General features: G+C 36.0%; 1 protein-coding gene across 2 annotated transcripts in view; it reads left to right on the forward strand.

The window, feature by feature from the left end:
- The window catches only part of RYK (receptor like tyrosine kinase), an 88285-nt gene extending 69284 nt beyond the window's left edge, over window positions 1–19001 (forward strand). Inside the window, exons 11-15 of one of the 2 annotated variants that reach the window (XM_069473224.1) lie at window positions 759–891; window positions 3414–3523; window positions 3687–3846; window positions 16762–16898; window positions 17885–19001. In XM_069473224.1, the coding sequence (XP_069329325.1) occupies window positions 759–891; window positions 3414–3523; window positions 3687–3846; window positions 16762–16898; window positions 17885–17996 (652 nt within the window). In that variant the 3' untranslated portion in view covers window positions 17997–19001. The remainder of the gene's footprint in view (window positions 1–758; window positions 892–3413; window positions 3524–3686; window positions 3847–16761; window positions 16899–17884) is intronic. The other variant, XM_069473225.1, reaches the window with a different exon arrangement.
- The last annotated feature ends 691 nt before the right edge of the window (window positions 19002–19692 follow it).

Raw genomic sequence — 19692 nt, forward strand, 5'->3', positions numbered from 1 at the left:
AAAGTTACATAACCTTGGGAAAAATTAGCAGTTACTTCCAGATATCAATGGAAGCAGTATAATTAAGCAATAGGATGAAATATATATATGTATGCCATAGAAATTAAACTAGGAACAAGATTGTCTACTACCTGCTTGGTTTTATTTTTGCACATCAGAGCAACCTTTTATGGTTGGTGGGGTCCTCATGTTATAAGGATAGAAAGTAAGGCCAAGAAAGAGATAATAACACGGGTAGTAAATAGTAAATCTAGTATTCAGAAATCTGATTCTAAATCCCATGTGACCAGCTAAAGACTTGGTGGCTTTTATGGCAGTTTCGGCCTCCTAGAGACCTTTTTGATTATCATATTCATGACCACAGTCTGGATCTGGCCTTTGTTTTTTAAATAAGTGTGATGATGGAATAAGTGGAATATTATCATAATATACTTATGGTCAAATTATTTTTTAGGTGTCTCTGATTACCCTCTGGAAGAAAGATTTAGTGTGGCTAGAGTGTTTCTTCAGAGAATCTAGTCCACAGGAAGCAACTTTGAGTTTATAATTTTTCTCTGTCAAGAATGTACATGTATGGGGAACGTTTAAGTCTGATTTAAAATATAGATCATTTGTAATTTTACACTTTTAGTGGTAATCATGTTTTTAAGTATGTTTGCGATTTTGTTTTAAGTTATCTTTATTACTTTTTATTAAAAATAAGCCCCTGAGGTTTTAGATTTCATTTGTCCTTCTCCCAATTTCTTGTTATTTTATAGAAATCTTCTTCCTATTACTCATGTGTGTATAGAAGAAGGAGAAAAGCCCATGGTGATATTGCCTTACATGAACTGGGGGAATCTTAAATTGTTTTTACGGCAGTGCAAATTAGTAGAGGCCAATAATCCACAGGTGAGAAAAATTTGCCCAAATACCAAATTATTTACCAGTAGTTTCTGTAATGTCTTTGAAAGTAGATATTAACATTCTAACATATAAGCTGTTTAAAGTCCTGCAAAAAAGAAACTCAAAATGAACCACAAGATATTTATAACTATTGATTTAAAAGAACATGAAGATGTTTGTTATTCCTGTCTTGAGACTTACACTTTGCTGATGCCAAAGTTTTTCCTTATATGTGTTTTCATTGTGTGTTTATCTATAATGCATTCAAACCCTTTGTAAAACCATCTCAGTCATTTTCTTGATAAATCTATGAAGGCACTTGTCCTAGATTTCCCTTCTAGGAATGGAAACAGACTTTACAGAGAGAACCATTTGGTTCATATTGCACCAAAAGCTGATGATGTCTGGAGGTCTAGATTGTGGGAGATAAGTGGATATATTATTAATATGCTTGGCTGTAAGATATCAGTCATCTAAGAGTTTCTTTCTCTTAACTGCTTATGTCCATAACTGTGAAGCATTTGGTCAGACTCCAAACATGTAGTAGTATGTAGGTTGGTACAAAAGTAATTGTGGTTTTGGACCATGAATTTTAAATCATTATAACTAGGCTCAAACACATCTTTATTAATCAAAATGGGAACCATTATAATCAACACATTTTTGCCAACAAGAAATAAGTTTGTTTATTCCTGTAGTGTAAAAATTCATGTTTCGGGATTCGATGAACTCTTGGGAAGCATTTTCTGTATCCTGCTGGTTGTGGAAGTGTTTTCCCTGCAAAAAGTTGTCGAGATGTTTGAACAAGTGGTAGTCCACAAATGGTAGTCAGTTATTGAGAAGTCAGGTGAATCTGGTGGATGAGGCAAAACTTCGTAGCTCAATTTGTTCAACTTTTAAAGTGATGGTTGTGCGACATGCAGTTGGGCATTGTCGTGGAGAGGAATTGGGCCCTTTCTCTTGACCAGTGCTGGCTGAAGGCATTGCAGTTTTCGGTGCACCTCATCGATTTGCTGAGCATACTTCTCAGATGGTATGGTTTTGCTGGGATTCAGAAAGCTGTAGTGGATCAGAACGGCAGCAAAACCAGTGACCATGACCTTTTTTTGGTGCAAGTTTGGCTTTGGAGTGTCTTCTTGGTCCAACCACTGAGCTGGTCATGGCTGGTTGTTGTATAAAATCCACTTTTTGTCACACATCACAATCTGATGGAGAAATGGTTCGTTGTTGTGTACAAGAAGAGAACTTCAAAACGATGATTTTTTTTTTGATTTTCGGTCAGCTCATGAAGCACCCACTCATCTAGTTTTTTCACCTTTCCAATTTGCTTCACATGCCAAACTACTGTAGAATGGTTGATATTGAGTTCCTTGGCAACTTCTTTTGTAGTTGTAAGAGGATCAGCTTTGATGATTGCTCTCAATTGGTTGTTGTCAACTTGCAGTAGCTGGCCACTGCATTCCTCATCTTCAAGGCTCTTGTCTCCTTTACAAAACGTCTTGAACCACCGCTGTGCTGTTAGTTTGTTAGCAGTTCCTGGGCTAAATGTGTTGTTGCTGTTGCGAGTTGTCTCTGCTGCTTTACGACCCATTTTGAACTTGAGTAAGAAAATCGCTCAAATTTGCTTTTTGTCTGACATCATTTCCATAGTCTAAAGTAAATATTAAAATAAACAGCAAGTAATAAATCATTAGCAAAAAAACATAAAGCGAGAAATCCGCATTAAAATAATATATAATATAACCACATTTATTTAAGAATGTATCCCAATATAAAACAGCAAATTTCAACAATGCTGAAACCACAGTTACTTTTGCACCAACCTGTAGTAAAACTTGGTGGGTATTTTGCTGTTTGTTGTAACTTGTAGCCCCATCAAGTTGGTTTTAGGATTTATAATAATGTACTTGTTACAGTTGCCAAAAGAAAATGGATTCAAAGGCTGCATTGAGTATTTGGCTTAATATGTATGGTATGCTTTGCAAATTGACAGGATTAAAGCTGGGTTTCCCAACAAGTAGTTGGATGCTGTGGCCCATCTGCATCACTTGGGGAAGAGTTTTATTCCTCAGCTCACAATGCTGACATACATCTAGAGGAGCATGTCAGTAGAGAGAGCTGTAGACTGGTATTAGTTTGAAAATGATCCGCAAAAGATAATCTCCTAATGAAAACTACTGTTTTAAAAGAAAAGAATAAGTTATTGAATAATAAGCATTGGAAATATTGCCTTTAGAATTCAGCATTCATCAGATATTTACTGATGTGTTAGATGTTAGGGAGATACATCTAAAAGATGAGCAGAGACAGTCAAGTAAATGTTTGATTATGTTACAGAATAATAAGGATCATAATATAAGTATAGGGAGCTATGGGAACATATTCTTGGTCAAGAAATAGCTTTTTAAAACTCAGTGTGTAGGTGTAAAGAAGTATTTTGGGATGGAGTAGGATTGTGAAATAAAATAAGCAGCCACCATCATAATTTTGGTGCTATTTGCAAACCATGTCATTTTCTGTTACCACAGGCAATTTCTCAGCAAGACCTGGTACACATGGCTATTCAGATTGCCTGTGGAATGAGCTACTTGGCCAGAAGGGAAGTCATCCACAAAGACCTGGCTGCTAGGAACTGTGTGTAGGTGCCATCAACTTGTTACTGTCATTTGATGTATAGTGCTCCCTGGACTTGGGGTTCTCTCCAGGAGTCATAGTGGGACTTGTGTTGTCTTTAAGGGTAATAGTGATCTATACTTTTTAATACTCTGATTACATTTGATGTTCATGTCTTTACTTTTCAGCATTGATGACACACTTCAAGTTAAGATCACAGATAATGCTCTCTCCAGAGACTTATTCCCCATGGACTATCACTGTTTGGGGGATAATGAAAACAGGCCAGTTCGGTGGATGGCTCTTGAAAGTCTGGTTAATAATGAGTTCTCTAGCGCTAGTGATGTGGTAAGTGCTGGGAGCCCCAGGTATCAACAGAATGGAGGAGCTTTCTGTTTTAAGATGTTTTACTTTGTGGGGGAAATGGTGGGGGTTAATCTAGTAACTATTCCCTGAATTTTTTCATCTAGAAAACAAATATAGTTAGTTCCCAGTCAGCCAGGTTATGGAGAGGAGCTATGACCCAAACCATGGGCCAGCAGTATGTGTAACCTCATTTTATCCTCACAGTACCACGGAGGGGACACTATTAACACTGTGAGGTAGGTGCTGGCATCCCAGTTTTAAAGGTGAGAATATTGGGGCTTAGAGAGGTTACAATATTTGATTATTTTTCTTTTCTTATGTAAGAGAATGATCAAGCGGTTACCAGATCATAATGATATATTGTTTTCTTTTTTTCACATGGCCTCTTCTGAGTGTTATGGCCTATATGATTTATAATTCCCATGTCACTCTCTTCTTTTTGTCAGTTTCTGGGTGGTTCTGCCCACTCAGCCAGATTATATAGTTGGTTCCTTTATGCTTAATGAGGTATAGTTTCAGAAGCCACATCTACTTGTGGGCATTTTGCAGCTGTGTTTAATTCTGTCACTTAACTTTTTAGTATTATTTGGAAAATTAAGCTCAATTTAATATAGTTTCTATCTCTTTCCTGTTACAGTTTACTATTGTGGCTGAATATATAGAGATTAGGTAAAACTGTTTATAAGGTCCTTCGTTATGTTCAGTCAATGATAATCTGTATCATGTGTAAAACCTTATAATTTGTTTCAAAGTTTCAACTATAAGATTTACTATATTATTGTATCTTGGGTCTTGATATATTTTATTTATAATTTAGGGCTACTCTTTCATTTCAAAGTTTGTGTACTTTAAGGATTACTGTTTTAATAGTGTATCACTATCCACTAATAATATTAATTAGTGTATTAGTTTTCTGTGGCTGCTATAACAAATTACTGCAACTTTGTGGCTCAAAATAACAGAGATTTATTCTCCCTCAGGTCAGTTCTGGAGGCTAAATGCCTGAAATCAAGTTGCAGGCAGGGCCATGCTCCCTCCAGGGACTGTAGGAGGAGAAACTGTCCTTGCTTCTTTCAGCTTCTGGTGGTTGTTGGCATTCCTTGGTTTCTGATTACATCTCTCTGTTCCGTGTTCATACCATCTTCTCCTTCATGTGTGTCTGTCTCAAAACTCCCTCTCTGTCCCCCTTACAAGGATACATATGATTGGATTTAGGACCCACCTACATAATCCAGAATAAGTTTCTTTCAAGGTCCTTAACTTAATCGTATCTTTTGCCTTATTAGGTATTATTAATGTTTACAGGTTTTAGGGATTAGGACATGGACGTATCTTTGGGGCAACCATTCAGCTCATGACATTCATTAATTGAAATTTTCTGTGGTTTCCTTATTGAAAAACTGATATTCCAATTTAAAATCTTTGAAATGAGAATAATTTGATAAGGGGGAAAACCTTTTCGTTAATTACAATCTTAATTTTTTTTTTTTTAGAAACTAGGTGCTATTTGATATATTGCTCCTTTTATATACCAAGTATCCTGATAAAATGTGTTCAATTGATATGAATAAACAACTTACTTATATAGTTTTTTTCTACTTTCTTTAAGGTCTTTTATTGTATATATCTTCAAAATACTTTGTTTTAACTTAAGATCAACTACTCTCTGAAAATGACTTATCTGACACTTGTGAGATGGGCAGAGTAAATATGAATGATTATGGGAAAGGATGTTACCTGCTTCACAGAGCTGCTGCGGAGGTTAACAGTGGATGGAAACATGCTTCACGTTGCCCACAGCATCTCCTGGCCGGAGAGGCATGGGGCATGGCAGGTGGTGGGTGGCAGGTGAGGGAAATATGGCCAGACTCTTAGATACTGAACCCTAGGGTTCAGCTTGTATAGCCGTGGGGATCTAAGCCTAGTCTGTTTTTTTCAGAGCTTTGATGATAAAATAAAACTCTGTAACATTAATATCTAGAAGCTAAAATTCCAAGTAAAGCAATAGAAATATGCAAAGCAACTTGCATAGTTTTAATGGTTATCTAAAGAGAACCTGAGCTTTTTTGGGGAGGAAGGGGTTGCATTTTTGGTTTTGATTTTTTTCAAATAATATATAGAGGGAAAACAATTTGATTTAGATGAGTATGCAGCTGTTATATTGAATGACAGTAAGGACCAATTCTACTGTTTGATAAGCTGTTTGGTTTTAGAGTTGCCAAATTTTTATTCAGAAGTTCTGAATTATAGCTGGAATCATTTACCAGCTTCTACATTAAAAAAAGCTGTTTTCAAAGGGGGAAAAATGGTTTAACTTAGGTTTTAGAACATAGTTTTAAAACATAATTTCAGTTGAATTAGAGCTATGTGGTTTTCAAACTCACTCCTTTAGTAAAAAAGCCTACATTTAAACATTTTTGAATGGAGAAATGTAAAAGAAACTTATCTCAGTATTACTTTGAAAATTTCATTCCACAGTCAATTAAAAAGATGAATTCAGACATCTCTTTGAGATGTTAATATTTTTTTCAGTGGTGGATTTTAAAATCTTATTTTGTTACTCATTGAAATGTAGTGTAGTTTCCTTCGCTGAAATGAGATGGCATTGTGGTGAACCCAAAACTAGTTTTATGGGCAAAAAATAGAAGATATTTCTTAGAGGACAGTCCATAAGTATTTCATGTAACTTCATGAGATTAGAGATTTTTTTTCTCTTAGAAAAAGGAGTACTGATAGCTGATACTTCAGAGTAGTGCACAAGATGGCCAGTAGTGTTGTTTGCTTGCATGGTGGAGGCCCCCAAAATATGCGTTACTTAATTTAATGTATTTATTTCTGTGTAGGTATTCCATTGTATAATTCAGCAATGATAGGAATTCTTTTTTATTGTAGTTATGATCAAATATTTCCCAGGAATTCCAGAGTGAAAATTAAATTAGACTTTCAACAAATGAGACTGTAATTAACACTACATCTTCAAGCATTGTGATTGACAGCTCTTCAGCTAGATTCATTGCTCTGTATTAGCTGGTGAAGTTCATGTTAGTTAAGCACAACATTTCAAAATCATATTAGAATTAGTTATTTTTGTAGTTGTGATATTTGTCAACCTAAAAGGAAGAAGCTGAGGCAAAATTAATAGAAGTGGAGAGTTTACTTGAGCCAAACTTGATGATTGCAACCTGGGAGCATAGATTCCAGTTGCCCTGAACATACTAGCAGCAGTACAAGTGGATTTTTAAAGGCAAACACGAGGAACAGGAAGTGGGCTAATACAAAGTTGTTTGTCAGGAATTTTCATTGGTTTAGAGAAATAACATTGATTAGGGATTGGCTATGCATTGTTAAGCTATAGCATGTGGATAATAATGTTCATTGCAGTATTTTTAGGTTAATTTATAGCTACTTGTGACAATAGCAAGCAGTTTCAAAAGATAAATATACACCTCAAGGGAAAAATAAAATGTAATATAATTGCTGTCTCATTTTAATGTCTCTCTAGGCCTAATAATTTAAATGGACTCACATTCCTCAGGTGAAAGTTCTTTCTTTTCTCACATTTTATGTAAGAATCTGCCTTCATCATAATGCAGTTAAACCAAATACTTTGTTGCTGCTTGTTCACTTGACAGCTTTATTTTTAAAAATCGCCATTAACATAATGGTGAGAACTTAACAAGAGAATTACTTTAAAATCATAATTACTTTCAGTGTTTCTTGGCATAAACATATTTAAATGTCTGTATGACCCAGATTCTTCTGAGTTGTACTTAGTAAGCATGTGGTGGTAAGAATACCCTTTGATTTACATTTAACATTATTTATATTTACTCCTAAAATGCTCAGATTTTTCTTTAGTCTCTTATAAATTTGTTCCCTTTAAGTATACACACACACACACACACACACACACATATCCTTTAAATATCTTTTGCCTTGGATAATTGAGATTGAAAGGACTAGGAGCACCCTTCTATTTTCCATGACTATGATGTTACTGTTAGTGTAAAAATCCTGCCTTTTAGGCCCGGCGCGGTGGCTCACGCCTGTAATCCCAGCACTCTGGGAGGCCAAGGCGGGCAGATGGTTTGAGCTCAGGAGTTCGAGACCTGCCTGAGCAAGAGCAAGACCCCGTCTCTACTAAACATAGAAAGAAATTATACGGACAGCTAAAAATATATATAGAAAAATTAGCCGGGCATGGTGGCGCATGCCTGTAGTCCCAGCTACTCGGGAGGCTGAGGCAGGAGGATTGCTTGAGCCCAGGAGTTTGAGGTTGCTGTGAGCTAGGCTGACCCCACAGCACTCTAGCCCGGGCAACAGAGTGAGACTCTGTCTCAAAAATAAAATAAAATAAAATAAATAAAATCCTGCCTTTTAGTTTTGGGGGATTGAATATTTTTTGAATTCTTAAAGTATTTTTAAAGCACAAGTGTTAAAGATAGCTTTTTAACATTTGGGTTGAAAATGTGTACACGTAGTCATTATGTTCTGTTCCCACTTTTCCTTTATGGGTGGAGGTGGGGGTTTAAACACCACATTTAATATTCTATTTTTGGGCTGAAATGCTTTTGCAGAGTCATATGCAAAAATAAGTAATGTAACCCCACTCCCACCAGAGTCTATACATGTAAAATACGTATTTTTAGATGGAAATGTAGCACCCAACAAATGATAGGGCTGCCTTGGAGGGAACATTTTCTCTGTTCTTTAAAAGACCCTTAACATTTTTGCATTTTTGATGGTTAAAAAATCTATATGATTTGTTTAGAAACACATTAATATTTTCCATCATAAAAATAATACATTGCACGTCTGGGTTGTGTTTTCACAATTTTTGCTGGAAGGATTCAGTATTTCAATGTGTCAAGATTCTTATAATGTTAATATCAACTTTTAACTGTTCAGCTTAGGAAATATGCACAACTAGATTTGACTAGTTATAAATGTCTTCCTAATTTTATTCCAAGATGTGATGTCATCATAGACATTCTTATGAATTTCTGGATATTGTTTTTATTCTGTTTTCATCAAATGTGGATACTACCATAGATTTTTTTAATGTGACTTTCTTTTCCTTTATTTGAAAACATTTCTTGATTTATGTCTTCTTTGAATTATTTAGCTAATTATAGTAGCTAACGTAATTCTTCTGTTAGGAGACCACCTTCTATTAAGAGACTAAATGCAATCAGCAATGCATAGTTAAGAGTTTCTTTCTTGTTGGTTTTCTTGGTTTTACGTATTACATTGTGTTTAAAAAGCATTTTCTTGGGAAAAACAAGTCAAGGAAATGACTTCCATGCCAATCTTATTAGAGTGATTTATGTCAATGAAGAGATCCTTTTTTAAGGTATTTGAATAGTTTTTAGGGGTAGGGCAAATAAAAATGTGTTCCTCGTGCCATTGTATTATTTATTCTGTGAACATTAACGATTACCTAGAAAAAGGAAAGAAATCTGTAAAGTTATCCAGAGGCTACATCTGCAACGTATTGCTTCATAGTACTTTCTCTTTGCCCCGTGCTGTGGAAGGTCATTGCCATACCCTGAGCAGATGTGAGCAGGGTAGCCTGACATTTATAACATACCTATGGAGGGTGCTCTGTTGAACTACTGTGGTATTGAAGAGAAAGCTAGGGTTATCAGAGGATGCCTATTATTTTTAAACGTACAGTTTAAACTTTGTTTAATTATTTTTTCGTTAATTTTAGAGTAACGCTTAGATTCCTGATAGTCACTTGTTTCCTTTATGGTTGTAGATTTTTACATATCAACAATCTTAGACCTATTATTTAGGTATTAAGTTGATGTTAAGAAGAATTAATATTAAAGACATGAAGAAAAATCTACAGGTGCAAGGATCATTTCAGACATTAGGAAATAAAGATTTAAAATGTAATATTATTAATATAAAGAAGATATTTAGTTTTATTTAATAGTATTTTAATCATCCTAGTATTTCCTTGGAATGAGAATAAGAATAGTTACTATGTTTTCAGAAGTGAGCACTTGCTGTCCTTTGATCAAGTAGTTGCTCTGGGTGTATTTTCTGTAGTTGGCTCTCCTCAGGATATTTTACTCATAAAATCTTGTGAACATCTCTTTCGTTTCCATTCCTTTAGAGCCTTGCCCTCATCATTCTGTTTAATACTCCCTTCAGATAGCCCAGTGTTCTGATGGAGTAATGTCTAAGCATCTGGTACAGTGGAGAAAAGTGCTGTAAATAACAGATACGTGTGATGGCCTGGTAGGCATCCAGTAATGGCTCCTCTGTCTTTCCTAATCACAGAAGCTAAGACAGATTCACAGCAGAAGTATTCTCTTTTCAGTCATGCGTGACATTCTGTGCTTAAAGATTGCCAAGTTTTGAAGTTGAGTTAGTGTTTTAGTGCATCTGGTCTATAACAAACTACCATAAACTGGGTAGCTTAAACAACAAACATTTATTTCTCACAGTCCTGGAGTCTGGGAAGTCCAAGATCAAGGTGTTGGCAGATTCAGTCTGTTGGGGAGCCCCTCCCTGGTTCACAAATGTCTGTCTTCTCTATATGTCCTCATGTGACATGAGGAGCAAGGGAGGTCTCTGAGGGTCTTTTTTATAAGGGCACCATTTGCATTAATGAAGGCTCCACCCTCACAACCTAATCACCTCCCAAATGCCCCAACTCCTAATACTATCACTCGGGGGGTTTGATTTCAACATATGAATTTGGAGGTGACACATTTAGTCTATCACATTCTGCCACTGACCCCCCAAAATTCATGTCCTTACATGCAAAATACATTTATTCCATCCCAACAGCTTTAAAAGGTTTAACTTGTTTCAGTATCAGTTCTGAATTCTTAAGTTCAAAGTCTTATCTAAATATCATCTAAATTAGGTATGCATGAGTCTCAATGTATAATTTATCCTGAGGCAAATTCCTCTCCATTTCTGAACCTCTGAAACCAAATAAGTTATGTGCTTCTAAAATACCATGCTGGGACAGGTATTGCGTGGACATATCCATCCCAAAAGAGAGAAATGGGACAGAAGAAAGGGGTAATGGGCCCAAGTAAGTCCAAAACCTAACAGGGCAAACCATATTAAATCATAAGACTCAAAAATAATTATTTGGCTTAATGCTTTCCTTCCAGGTCTACTGGGATGGCAATAGCACCCCCATAGCTGGGTGGGAAATCACCTCAGCGACTCTCTGCCAGGCCCCACCTCAGAAGCACTGGGCAGGGGCATCTTGGCCCACCAGACCTGGAGAGGCAGCCCCATCCTTTGAAGCCTAAGTGGAGACAGCCACGTCCCCCTGGCCATCCAGTCTGGACCTGATAAAGGGCATCCACAAAAACTACCCTATAGTAACATTATATCTAATGGTGAAAGACTGAATTCTCTTTATCTAATACCAGGAACAAGACAAGGATACCCACTCATTACTTTGGTTCAGCACTATACTTGTTGTAACCACTACACTACGGCAAGAAAAGATTGGATAGGACAAAGTAAAACTCTTTATTTGTGGGACAATATGATCATCTATGTAGAAAATCCAGTATCATATACCAAAAGCTACTAGAACTAATAAGTGAGTTTAGAAAGCTTACAGGATACAAAATCAATATACAAAAATCAATTGTACTTCTGTATACTAACAATAAATAATAGGAAATTAAAATTTTAAACAAAACATTTAATAGTATCAAACAATACAAAATTCTTGGGAATAAATTTGACAAAAAAATGTGAAAGAACTATACATTGAGAACTGCAATATGTTGCTGAGAGAAATTCAAGAAGACATACATAAGTGGAGAGGTATACTTTTTTTATTGGTCAGAAAACTTAAGATATTAGTTCTCTCCAAGTTTGAAAAATATTATCAACAGCATTAGTCATTAGGGAAATGCAAAATAAAACCACTGTAAGGTACCATTACAAAACCATTAATCTGGCTAAAATTGAAAAGACTGACCATACCAAGTATTGGCAAAGACATGGAGGAGCTGGAGCTCTCTTACACTGCTGGTGGGAATGTGTGGTACATTCACTTTGGAAAACAGTCTGTTACTTTCTTAAAATGTTAAAAAAAAAATATATATATATATATATATTTTATATATACACACATATACCCCCCTCCCATATCCAGTCATTTTGTTCCTTGATAAATGAAAACATACATCCTTACCAACACTTGTATACACATATTCATAGCAGTTTTATTTTTAGTAACTTAATCTGAAAATAATCTAAATGTCCATCAACAGGTAAAGGGATAAACTGTTATATTCATATAATGGTCTACTCTTCAACAATAAAAAGGAATGAACTGTTGATATATTCTACCTCATGTGTGAATCTCAGTGTGGTTATTCTGAGTGAAAGAAGCTAGGAAAAGTATACAGTTTGAGTAATTCCATTTATATAAAATTTTAGAAAATGCAAACTAATCTGTAGTGACAGAAAGCAGGTTAATGGGTACTTGGGAATAGTTGAGGCGGTGGTGGGTTGAGGGAGAAAGGGATCAAAGGAGGAGGAATCTTTTGGAGGTGATGAATATGTTCATTATCTTGATTGTGGCAATGGTTTTAGGAGTGTATTCATATGTTAGAACTTAACCCAATTGACTACTTTATGTACAGTTTATTCTATGTCAGCTATATTACAGTAAAAATAAATAAAATAAAAGCTGTCTTTGTGGCTGGCATGGTGGCTCACACCTGTAATCCCAGCACTCTGGGAGGCCAAGGTAGGGGATCACTTGAGCCCAAGAGTTTGAGACCAGCCTGAGCAAGAGTGAGACCCTATCTCTATAAAAAAAATAGAAGAAATTAGCTGGGCATGGTGGTGTACCCCTATAGTCTTGGGAGGCTGAGGCAGGAGGATTGCTTGAGGTTGCAGTGAGCTACGATGATGCCCCACTGCACGATAGCCCAGAAGACAGAACGAGACCGTGTCTCAAAAACAAACACACACCCCAAAACTGTCTTTGCTACCTGATCACTACTGCCGACATATCTAAGACTAGCTGCTAAATTTGCTGGATCTTAAGACCCTGTTAGGACTCTTGTTTAAAATGTTCCAGGCTTCAGAATTATTAGGATAGGATTAGGGAATCTGTACTTTTAACAAGCACCCCAGATGATTCTTCTCATTGGTCAAGCTTGGAAAGCACATGACCTAGGTTCATTTAATTACAGTTTGGTTATCTGAACCCATGTCCGTATGTGACAAAGAGAGGTTAGGTTTCTAGTATTAACAGAAAGGCCTAGCCATAAAACACCTGATCATACATTTACTGTTGTCAAATAAGATAATTTAAATTTGGGTGGAATTTTTTTCTTGGCAGTATGTAGTATACTGAAGTGAGCCTTGCATTATAAGTTCCTGAAGTAATGAATAGAAATCTCTTAATTCAGTAGCCCCAACTTTATGTAGCACTACATTAAAAGAAAAAGAGAATTTATATGCTTTTGACAAGCCACATCCATGTATGTTTTAGTGGAAAAAATGTTTTATGTCCTCTATTTTAAAAAGCTATAAAATAACACAAGTTGGGAGGAGAGGAATAAGATGAATGGAAGAACATTTTTACTCTCTAAATGTTCTTTAAATGGACATAGCTGCAGTCTTTCATAAAACTCTGGAAAGAACAGCTTGACCTTCTTATTGCCCCCTTTCCAACGACGTCAAACAGAAGGAAATTATAAAATAAGTCTGTCTAAATTTTTAATCATTCGGTTATCAGAAGACTTTAGAGAAAAAGTTTTCCACAAATCATCCTTGTGCCATTTTGTCCTGATTATTTTTTTAAGGGTTGGTTAGCAAACATATAATTAATCACTTTTGTTGGTTTAAGGAAATGAAACTGCAGTGTACCCTTTGGCATAATTGTTCTTTTTTATGGTGTCTTTTAGTGTTACAATATGTATGTAATGTGAGAACATTAGGTGAATGTTCAGTGATAATGTGGACCAAACACTGTGAAAGAAGTAGCTTTTAAAAGTCAGCTTATACACATTGTGCTGTCGTGGTATTTGTGTACAACTCCGGATCTCAAATACTGCCAACATTACTGTCAAAGTCCCTTACAGTCAGAAGTTATGATGTACTTGTCAGTGAATGGAATTATTCCCTGTGTACAAAGTGGCAGTATCTACTTTTCACCAATTCCCATTGTTTCTTCCTCCAAAATCTAGTTTGATTATTCCTCACAGCTCTGCCACAATCAGTGAATAAGAATAGACCTGTTTCATCTCAGGAAGAAGGGATGGGAACACCTTTCCAACCAGTTTCACTTCTTTGGGCTCTGTTCCATCTGTGTAGTAAATTACCTTCTCTTTGGAAATTGGGCACTATTTTTAAAATTAAGCAATACTGTGAACGTTAAGATTTCATACAGAAGTAAGATGTTAAGATAGGCAAATAACTAGATGGGAGGAGGCACAGTTATTTAACTTTTATTAATTTGAAATCATTTTTCCCTTTTTAACCAGAATAGAACATCCCAGTAGGTTTACGAGAAGTTTAGGCTCTGAATCTCTATGGAGATTTTAAAACTATACATCCTTCTCCACCTGTCCCATGTGCATCTCCTCCTCCCAAACATAGACCTTAACGTTGGACATTGCGCCACCTGAATGATCACTGTTAATGAAAACAATATTAGGTTTCAAAAGACTGAATACTTTGGTTTTGGTATTAATATTTAGGATAATGCTGCTCTCAAAATGATTGGGAAGTGTTCCTTCCTTCTCTCTGTTCTGAAAGAGATTGTGTAGGATTCTGTAGTAGACTGAATTGTGTTCCCTCCAAAAATAGGTTGAAGCCCTAAGCCCTGGTACTACAGAATGTGACCTTATTTGGAAATAGGGTCATTGCAAATGTAACATTAAGATGAGGTCATATCAATTAGCGTGGACTCTAATCCAATATGACTGGCATCCTAAGAAGAGAAGGGAGACAGACACATGAGGAGAGACTGTCATGTGAAGATAGATCATTGAAGTGCTGCAGCCACAAACCAAGGAATATCCAGGGTTGCTGGAAACCACCAAAAACTGAGAATAGGCAACTATGGATTCTCCCCTACAGGTTTTGGAGGGAGCATGGCCTTGCTGACACCTTAATTTTGGACTTCTAGCCACCAGAATTGTGAGACAATAAATTTCTGTTGTTTAAGCCACTGGTTTGTGGTATTTTGTTATGGTAGCCCTAGGAAACTAATAGATTTGTTTATTATTTTTTCTTTCAAGTTTGATAGAATTTACCAGGCAAATTAGATGTGGAGTTTTCATTGTAGAAAGGTTTTAAATGATGAATTCAATTTCATTAATAGATAGAGGGCTGCATACATTTTCTGTTTGCTGTTGTGTCTGTTTTAGTAATTTGTATTTTAAGAAATTTGTTCATTTCATCTAAGTTATTGAATGTATTGGCATACAGTTGAGTTCATAATAATTTTTGATGTCTATAAGATCTGAAATGATGTTTTCTCTTTCATTTCTGATAATAATTTTGTTGTCTTTGTTCAGTCTAGCTCAGTGGTTCTTAAATGGGGACAGTTTTATCCCCCTTCCCCCTCAATGCAGGTCTGTTGGTGACATAGTTTCTCAGCTTTTGTTTGTCTGAAAAACTCTGTATTTTGTCTTCATTTTTGATACGTATTTTGTCTTGATATAGAATTTTCCTTGACAGTTTTTAAAATATTTTAAAAGATAACATTCCATTGTTTTCTTGTTTATATAGATTCTGATAAGAAATGTAGCTATTGTCACTAATGCAAGTCTTTTAAAAAATCTATTTGTTTTACGAAGTATTTCTGGATTTTGTTATTGAAAAATAATAACCTAAAATTTAATGTACTGTGCTTAGATTTTATAAACAGACTTGTATTTGACTTGTGTTTGATATTTTTCTTTTTTCCACTTTTTCTCTTTCGCTCATTAAAAAACCGTATTTTTGGGCGAGTTAATTCTCTGAGCCCCAGTTTCCTCACCTTATAAAATTGGGATATTATCAATGATTCTCACAGTTCTGTTGAGAATATTAAATGCATTCAAGGATGCAAAATGCCTAGAACTTGTAGCCACTCATAGTCTGGTACCATGATACACAGGTATCCTCCTCCTTATCTAGCTTCAGTTCTTCTGATCTTGGGGTTCACATATGGCAGGATATAAGTGGGAGCCCCCAATCTGAGTTCTTCCCAGTGCATGGCAGAAGCTCTGTGTAGACATACTGTCTGCCCTCCACCTGCTCTCCAGGGCCACAGTGCAGCCAGGGCTGGGCCGAACTGGGGAACCCTGAGCAGACCATGAATGGGCACTGTTGCCACTGCTTACCATTCCTGCTCCTGCCAGTAGTTCACATGCTGATTTTAAATAAATCTGATCTTTTACTTACGCAAAGTTGCAAGATCTTTTCATCTGTTATTTTAAATTTTTAAATATGGTTAAAATCCATGAGTTATATTTTACCTAATTTGCATATTTCACTTACTCAGAATGCTCTTCCCTTTAGTTAGACTAAATTATATTCATTTTCCACTCCTCAATAATACAGATTATAAGATTTAAAGTTACAAATTTTCATATTAGAAAAATCTTAGACATAATGTTGGTTGTGGGTGGTGTAGCTTATAATCAACAGTAAAAACTGTTCCTTCCAACAGATCTGATACTTAGAATATACAATACTTAATATTCACATTAAACGATGCTCTTTTTTGTCCCAGCAAGAGAAACTAACTGGGTATGATAGACTTCTTTTTGTACATAATGTTTAGCTTTTCTTAGGAGTTAGTTGAACTTCTATTTTTGGCCTGTAGTTGGCTGTAGGCAGCAGCACCCTGACAGCTGTTTTAACTGTCCCCTCGTTGTGTTGCTGCTCCTTTCCTAGTGGGCCTTTGGAGTGACGCTGTGGGAGCTTATGACTCTGGGCCAGACACCCTATGTGGACATCGACCCCTTTGAAATGGCCGCGTACTTGAAAGACGGTTACCGAATAGCCCAACCAATCAACTGTCCTGATGAACTGTGAGTTTTTCTGAGCTTGAAGACATGACTTTTATTCCATTTACTGTATTCGGATAAAAGAAGAGGAGCAGATTTTCATGTTCAGACAGAGCCTTCCCTTTTGAGAATAATGATTCTTTGGATTTAATTAGACTCTTGTAGAGAACCACCAAGGCAGATTCATTCACTGTTTCATGCATTTGACATTAGTACTTCTAGCATCTTATATTGGTAGTATGTAATCTAAGCACTACAAATTAGTCTGAGAGACTAATGGATATAGCGAGAAAACTTATGAGTTTTGAATACTATGAGTTTTGAATTCATAGTTATGAATACTGTGTTATGAGTTTTGAATTCATAGTTATGAATACTGTGTTATGAGTTTTGAATTCATAGTTACGAATACTATGTTAGTTATTCTATATAGAGTGAGGACCTGACTTTTGTTTATACAGCCTTAAGGACATAGTATGATAGTTGTAAAAAAAAAAAAAACCTCTCATTGTCATCTTGCCTAGCCAGTTGGTATCAACTGATATATAGGGAAGATGTTCTGGGCTAGTGAGCGAGATGGTTGCTTTCTGTTTCCTGCTTTCATTACATAACTAATCTTCCCATATAATGGGAATGGGGGGTGGGCAGGAGGACTGTAGTTCTTAGAACTTAGATAAAATTTCCTCTTCTTCCAATTTTTTTCTCTCAGAACATAAATATAAGATAACATAGGTTATTAATGTGGCTTAGGTATTTACATGAAATCTCTTATCTGCTGAAATCTTTTGATATGCCTTCATGAAGAATTGAAATCCACACATGTAATCCAAATAATTTGTTTTAGCTTCCATTCATTCTAGAACTGTCAGCAACAAAATTGATCCATTTTTAATATATCATCATTTCCATAGCCACATTTAGACAGAAAACATAACTGGCATCAAATTAACCAAAAGGTTAGGAGTACTGTGTCATTACTACCCAAATTTTCCATTTTTGTCTCTCTGCAGATTTGCCGTGATGGCCTGTTGCTGGGCCTTAGATCCGGAGGAGAGGCCCAAGTTTCAGCAGTTGGTACAGTGTCTTACAGAGTTCCATGCAGCCCTGGGAGCCTATGTCTGACTCTTCTCTCAAAATCCCATAGCATCAGGAGGAAGGTGCCTGGCGGGGCTCACCTGGAGCCTGTCATGGACACTTCATGTATATCACAACGCCAGCAGAAGCACATTTGTCTTCCAGAACACCGTGCCTTAGGAATGCTTTAGAATCTGAACTTTTAAAGACAGACTTAATAATGTGGAATATTTTCTAGATATCACTTTTATTAGGTTGAACTGAAAGGGTTTTTGTAAATTTTTTGGCCAAAATTATTTTAAAACATAGTTACTTTGGATTAGGAGTGCATTCTTACAAAATAAATAAACAGTTTTTTTTTTAATTGTTTAGACACAGATATTTGGAATAGCTATCTTAGTGCCAACTGCTTTTTATTTTTTTACTTCAAGGTAATGTAGGTGACTCACCTTTAAAGTTTTTATAATATTATTTTTATCACTACTCTTGGAAATGGTTTGTCTTCAAGATGCAATACTTTTCTTAAGAAAGGAAAACATAGTAAAAAGGTGTCTGGTTTGCCTTGTACAAGAAAAGGTAAGAAGAAAACTTTAAAGCTAGAGGAAAAAAATTGAAAGAATTTTTTTAATACTTATTGGAAACAGACTGCCCTTGCATGGAAAATTGTTTACTTTTTTAGGAAAAGGATTTCTGCTTTCTTATTTTGGGGGGAAACAAGAGCTGAGTTCATTACATCTTAAATTTGGCAGAAATTAGCCTTTCTGTGAGCTAGAAGGGGATTGGGGAAGATCCATAGTAAGCAATGGTGATTTTATTTATTTTTACTCTCTGGAAAAGGAGATAACACAATTCCAGAAAGTGAAATCATGTTTCTAAGGTTAAGATTCCCTTTTATTGCACCTAGAATAGTGCTATGCACAGAGTGGGTGCTTGTATTATTGTGGTTTAAAAAAAAATGTAAGCTGATAAATTTTGTGCTTATCTTCAAGGCTGGCTTAAGTATAAAATTGTTTTTTAAAACACTTGAAAAATTAAAGGATTTGTTTTATATTATGACAGGAGTGAAAATATTGCCCATAATGAATAGTTCTTGCATATATTAAGTCTTTGGACATGCAACAGCTAGATATTCATGTTTTATTTCATGAGTGTCTCAAAGTCCTAACACATTACAGCTGACTCAGCCTCCAGGTTCTAATAAAAAGTTGGAATTATTGTTACAGGAACTATTATGACACTGAAGCATTTCTCCAGACCCAATAAATTAGGGGTATGTGTGTATTTATGCTGAGGTTTAGTTGGCCTAAGGCAGAGGTGAATGGTCCTCCTAAATAGGCTTGCAGGTGTCTGCTACTACTCCATCCTCGTAGGTATGTAAGGGAGAATGCTTGGCAGTGGTGGCTTTTACGGTTTTTAAAGAAGCTTTATTTCAGCAGCTCATCTGGAAAAATATCAATAGCTCACACAGTACGTAAGTAAAATTAGCTCATACAGTACATAAGTAAGTCTCCCCTAAGTAAGCCAAGTGCATGATTTTCTCTGTACCATTTATTAACAATGGTTCTTTGGTTTTATGAAATACTCAGTCCCCTGAATGACTGGGTTTTTGTTTGTTTTGTTTTTTTAAGAGATGAGGTCTCTCTGTCACCCAGGCTGGAGTGCAGTGGCACGATCAAAGCTGACTACAGCCTCAAACTCCTGGGTTCAAGCAATCTCCTACCTCAGGCTCCTGAGTAGCTGGGAC

This window comes from Eulemur rufifrons, chromosome 7 (assembly GCF_041146395.1).
Source record: "Eulemur rufifrons isolate Redbay chromosome 7, OSU_ERuf_1, whole genome shotgun sequence".
Taxonomy (NCBI): Eukaryota; Metazoa; Chordata; class Mammalia; order Primates; family Lemuridae; genus Eulemur; species Eulemur rufifrons.